General features: G+C 32.3%; 1 protein-coding gene across 1 annotated transcript; it reads right to left on the reverse strand.

Moving 5' to 3' along the window:
• Positions 1 to 763: 763 nt before the first annotated feature.
• LOC148575305 (uncharacterized) lies at positions 764 to 1,395 on the reverse strand. The gene is made up of 2 exons (XM_088504430.1): positions 1,378 to 1,395; positions 764 to 1,289 (listed from the first exon to the last, which is right to left on the reverse strand). The coding sequence occupies exons 1-2, from the start codon at positions 1,381 to 1,383 to the stop codon at positions 825 to 827; spliced, it is 471 nt and encodes a 156-aa protein (XP_088360556.1). The 5' UTR covers positions 1,384 to 1,395; the 3' UTR covers positions 764 to 824.
• Between the last annotated feature and the right edge of the window lie 4,723 nt (positions 1,396 to 6,118).

A 6,118-nucleotide genomic window follows, 5' to 3' on the forward strand; every position in this document is an offset into this window, starting at 1 on the left:
CGAGCTAGATATCATCGAAGAAATAAGAGATATAGCAACACTACGACAATGCGTAGCACAACAGACAATAACTCCGCGGCACAACAAATCGGTAAGAAGCAGATCATTTCAAAATGGCGATCTAGTGCTTCAAAAGACAGAAATGGCACGAAAACCATCATCTCATGGGAAGCTCGCAGCAAACTGGGACGGTCCATACCGAGTTATAGAAGTCCTCGGTAATGGAGCATACAGACTAGAATCAATGAATGGTACAACACTACCCAATACTTGGAATATCTCCTCTCTAAAGAAGTCCTACAGTTAAAATTTAGGGACAGGCTTGTACTCTTTTTCCTACTACCAAGATTTTTTCCAAAGGGTTTTGCTTGGAGAGGTTTTAACGAGGCTAGCCTACCTGAACCTTTGAATCCAAAGGATCACCAATGTTACTGTATATAATAAACTCTATCTCATTCTTTTAAATTAAAGTGCATACCAACTCTGTCCCTCAATCATTCTAATATTTGCTTTTACAATCAAAAATCATAGATCCAACTTCATCTATGGTCAAATCTCAAAAACGACGAATATCTTCGCCTGATTACAATCCGAGTATTCTTGGCAAACATTAGAAGGAATATTCTGAATAGAAATTCCCATCAATTAAGCAAAGGCCTTTCAAACACCTCAAATCAATTCGAAACGAATAAAGAAAAAGTCAAACAACTCTATTAACGAGCTACAAAATAGCAACTATCAATAATGTATGATGTATCATCAATTACATCATCAATCACAAATAACATAAAAAGTCCTACAGAAAGGAACATTACAATAACATACTAAACATTCTCTGCCTCATCTTCGGCAACACCATCATCCTCAACCATCTTCCCATCTCGGACGATCTTCCCAGGATCCATCTCAGACAGATCAACATCAAGGGCAAGGAAGAACTTCGCCTGTAAGGCCGCCCTTTCAAACCCCTCAACAAATGAATCCAAAATTTCATCACTCTTCTTTTTCTCCATTTCCTTCAGCTGAGCAGTAACCTCAATCAGTCGAGTTTCCATGCTCGCCAAATCAGCTTCCTTTTTCTTCAAGTCCTCAACGTCCTTAGCATAGTTATCCTTTGTCTCCTTCAATTGCTTTTCAGTATCAGTCAACTTATTCTGAAGCTTGAAAACAACACTTTTGCTCTTACTCAATTCCTCTTTCATCACCAAAAACTCATCTTTCTCCACAGCCACTTTCTTATGCCTCAGCTCCTGGCTACGCCTTAAACTGGCTAACCTCAAACCAACAACCTACAAACCATGACAACAACAAGAAAAAATATAACACTGTCTTACTAATAAAAGTAGGATCAAAAGTACACATAAAGGGAGACCTTACCTGCATGTATTTCCCGACAGCTATTTCACCAACCTCATTCGCAAGGGATACATCAGCTTCAGATTGACAATGCTCATCTACCACAGCCATATAGAGATACTCTTTCCCCCACACAGACACACCCTCACTAAGCTCAAACATCTCATGAAGTTTTTTCTGATTTCCCACAAAGGCATGAATCTCTTCTAAAGACACTCCTTTCTCCTTCTCACTAGAATCCTCGGACAAATCCACCACGCCCGACTTTCTTTTCCTCGCAATCACCTTCCTACGCCCCTGACGAGGCTGGCTAACTTTTCTGGCCGTCCCCCCTTTTTAACGGTTCGACGACGACACCTCCTTTTCCAAATTCTTACTTTTAAAGCGTGACCTGAGAGAAGCAGCTAAAACCCCAGGGTACTTCCCACCTGCAATACAAATACACCATCTGTCAGCAACTCATGGGAGATTAATATACAAATAACAAAAACTCCAAACTCACCCAGGTAATTTATGACAGCATCTTTATCGTCTTCCCACTTGAGTAACTCATACATAGATATCAGATCCTTACGATCAATACCCTCAACCAAAAATTCAATCAAACACACATTCCTCAGCGATATAACTTCGAGACCGAGTATATTTTGCGGTTCAGAACACCACCACAAAGGAAACTTCTCGGTCAGATTCTTATCAACATAAAAGGGAAAATATTTTTCTACACTTCTAACCTTAAGATACATTTTCTTAAAATCCTTGAAAGAGGATTTATATAACTTGAATATACCAAACCCAGGGGTGCTATTGAAATTTATCCAATCCCCTTTCCACACCCCTTTTGCTTGAAATAAAGAAAAGAACAAGTCCACCGATGGCGTCTCCTCAAGATATTCCATCAAAATCTCGAAGGAACGTAGAAACGCCCAACTATTAGGATGAAGCGGAGATGCAGCACAGTTCAACTGTTTCAGAACCTGACACTCAAACTCTGTAAATGGCAATTTCACCCTTAATTCCTCTAGCACACAGCTGTGCATGTAAAAGAACTCGAAACTCTGCCCCCGATGATACACCCTATCATCATTACTACATGACAGCAACTCAACCTGAACCCCAGAACCAGCCCTAACAATTCTTCCTGCATTCACTTCCTTCACAGTAGACTTATCACGAAATAGGGAGATTCGGGACTTCACATCCTCACCAACCCAGTCATAAGACTAGTCAATATCACCCTTTTTCTCCTTCTCAAACCCCATTAAGACACAACAGCAAGCAAACAAGAAGAGAAAAAGAAGGAAGTAGTAAATCAAAAGCAAAGAGACAAAGCATACATACCTCTTTTGCTCATTCTGTTACCAAGAAGAAAAATCCAAACACCAAAAGAAACTAGAGTATAACTTCAAGTAGTAACCCAATAAAGCTAGTACAAACGCTTCGAATAATGAAACTGCTTCCCAATCACATCAAACGACGCAGCCACTTTGGAAAGGCAACAAGCCTTTAATGCATCCATTAATCTTTCTCTCTCCTCACCAAAGCAAGGCCACGACCCCCACGTCACAACAATAATAGTTATTTAACGAAGTATATTAAACTGGGGGCTCACTCAGTAACCTATCCAACTGAGTTATAACTCATCAAGAAGCTCAACCTGCTTCATTAAAAACTCTTCTCAAGCTAAGCTTGGGGGCTGTGATATGGTCGTTATCAACGAGCTATAACTCGGCGTCATCCGTTATAGCTCGTCCATTTATGAGCTATAACTCGGTCAAATAAATGCTCCTATCATAACCGACGATCAAACGGTTCACAAGTCAGATACGTTATCCACCATTTTTATAACTGACCTTAATGCCAAAGCGTAACGGTCGAACAGCCCATCATATAAAGTAAGGTAAAGTATTTTCTTCGGCGAGTTTGAATAATACGAGATACTGACTTAAGCTTTGGAGTGTCTTTGCAGGTACACCCCCTTTTCTCATTTGCTCGCGCTCTTACGTCACGTTGAGAAGAAAGCTCGGATTCAAAGATTGGACGTTCAGCCACCGAGGTGATAGCTCGGCAATCATCCATAGTTAGGGGCCATCTATTTCGCAAGGAAGAACAATTAATATTAGTCGCTATTTTAAATTAATATATACTTCATTTTATAATATTAAGAATAAAAGTTTAAAATTTAAAATAAATAAAATATTAATAAAAAATAATAAATTTTGTTAATTATGTAAGCATGTAGTGTTGTTCTTAAAAGATTAACTATGATTATATATATGATCTGAAAAATCATGTCATAAGCAGGAATGGATCTATATATATTTTATTGGGACAAGTGTTCCCACTACAATTTGAAATTTTTTTGAGTAGTATATGATAATAATATTTATTTTTTCATTAAATTATTAAATTTGACCCTACAATAATTTTTTACTCAACTTTTGGTATTTAATAGTCAGTTTAAAAATTTTATATTAAATATTTATTAGAATGATCAATTCTCAATTTAAATAAGATTAATGTTCTTTCTTAAAAATAAATTCAAAAGATATTATTTATCTTTTTTTTAAATTAGTTTTAGTTTTTTCCATAACAACTATATTAATTGAAAAAAATTTTTCAACTATGAATATCATCAAGAGTTAGCTTTTAATATGAAAAATGAATTTTTAAATAATTGTTTAGTGATATATATATATATATATTAAAAAAAAGACATTTCGATTGTATTGTTTACATAAAAAGATTACTCAATTTTTTTAAAAATATGAAACCTAAAAAATAGAATTATAAATTATATATTATTATTTAAATTATTATTTTAGTATTTTAATTTATAAATTATATATTTTGAAGACTAATCATATTTACAATAATAAAATATAATTATAACAATAATTATGCTATATGTACATAAAAAGTAACTACCCGTATAGAATATATATTGAAATACAAAATACATATTGAAAATTAATTAAACAATAAATATATTTATACACAAATAAATAATGGTTAATGAACAATTTTATAGCTGATTTTTATACAATATAATAATATTTTTACTATAAAAATTATTAGAATTTATTTATCTTGTGTCCTGAAAGTACATATTAAGACTACAAATTGAGAATATTTTTATTAAAAATACAAAAAACTTAAGTTTTTAATGTATTTATTTTGTAGTTATTAAATAAAAAAATTTAAAATCTTCCACTAATACTAAATTTATTATGTATTTTTAGGACATATATTAGCTAAATTCAAATTATTATTATATTATATATATTTTACTCCCACTATTAAAATTTTCTAGATCTATCACTCACTCATAAGTAATTTTTTAGGAGCCATTTCTTATATTGTTAGCTATGACGATAATATGTGTGTACTATGACGATAATATACATATCAGTATTTATTTATCGGAAAGAGACACGTTAAGAATTAAGTACAATTATGTAAGATAAAAGTTATTAATACATTCCATTCATAAATTTTAAGATATTAATTTTATAAATTTTTTATTTTATATATATATTTTTTATATCTCACACTTGCTACTCACCGTTAATGTGCTGTAAAAATTTAAACAATATTATTTTTTTTTAAATATTTAATAACAAAAAATATTAACTAAAAATAATTACAACTTATTTTATATAATATTTATTAATTATTATTATAATTAATAAATATTAAATAAGATAAATTTTGATTATTTTTTATCTTTTTAATATTATTGATTTTTTTAATGTAAAAAATAATGAATAATCTTATACATCACAAAAGATAATCTTCTACTTCACAAAATTATATTTTGTCTGACTAATACTTAAAGTATACTTACTTTAATATATATTTCAATTTTTTTATTTATATAGAATAAAGAATTAGAATAGTAATTGATATATATATAAATAATAAATACTAAATATTATCTTTTTTTAAATAAAAAATATACGAAAAGGAAAATTTTTTTGTTTCAATTAAATCAAATACGCAGTTATGAGTTAAACCTCAAAATAGTCTCTGAGATTGACTTCGTACACTAAAATCGTCCATGATATTCTAATTGCACAAATTACGTCTCTGAGATTGACAAAAATACACCACGTTAGTCCGTGACTCATTTTTCATTAACGACGTGATGACATGACTTGATGACGTGGACTGTTAGTGACACGTGTCACTCCATGATTTAGCCACATGTAATGGTATGATGATGTGTTGACCAGTGACACGTGGCATACTGACGTAGACGGTTGTGCCACGTGTCATAGTGCTATTTGGCCACGTGTCTGTTTGTGCCATGTATTACAACTAACAGTATTCGTCCACGTGTCATCTATTATGTCATAATTGTAGATGCACCAAATTATTCCTTCACTTTGCGTTAAGTGACTCATTTTAGTCCCTAAATTTGAATGTCGTACATCAAACTAGTCCATTCACTAGTTTTTTCTCCTTTTTTTTTTCTATAAATTCAAAATTCTTAATATCTTTGAATCCATTAATTTTAATTCTATTTTTCACATATTATTTAAATACAAGTGCTTTTATTAAAAAGAAATTTTGCGGGTACCCCTAACCGCCGTCTTGAAGTTGACGTGAAGATATTTCAAGCACCTCCACTACCATCTCCGACCTCTTTCGGTCGGAGATGGTAGTCAGGGTGCTTGAAGTTCCTTCAGTCTAACCCATTTACACACAATGAAAACGTGTATTTTATAAGAACCGAAAAAAATGTGTATTTTAATTCTTA

This window comes from Arachis ipaensis, chromosome B2 (assembly GCF_059453495.1).
Source record: "Arachis ipaensis isolate K30076 ecotype BB chromosome B2, ASM5945349v1, whole genome shotgun sequence".
In the NCBI taxonomy this organism is placed as follows: domain Eukaryota; kingdom Viridiplantae; phylum Streptophyta; class Magnoliopsida; order Fabales; family Fabaceae; genus Arachis; species Arachis ipaensis.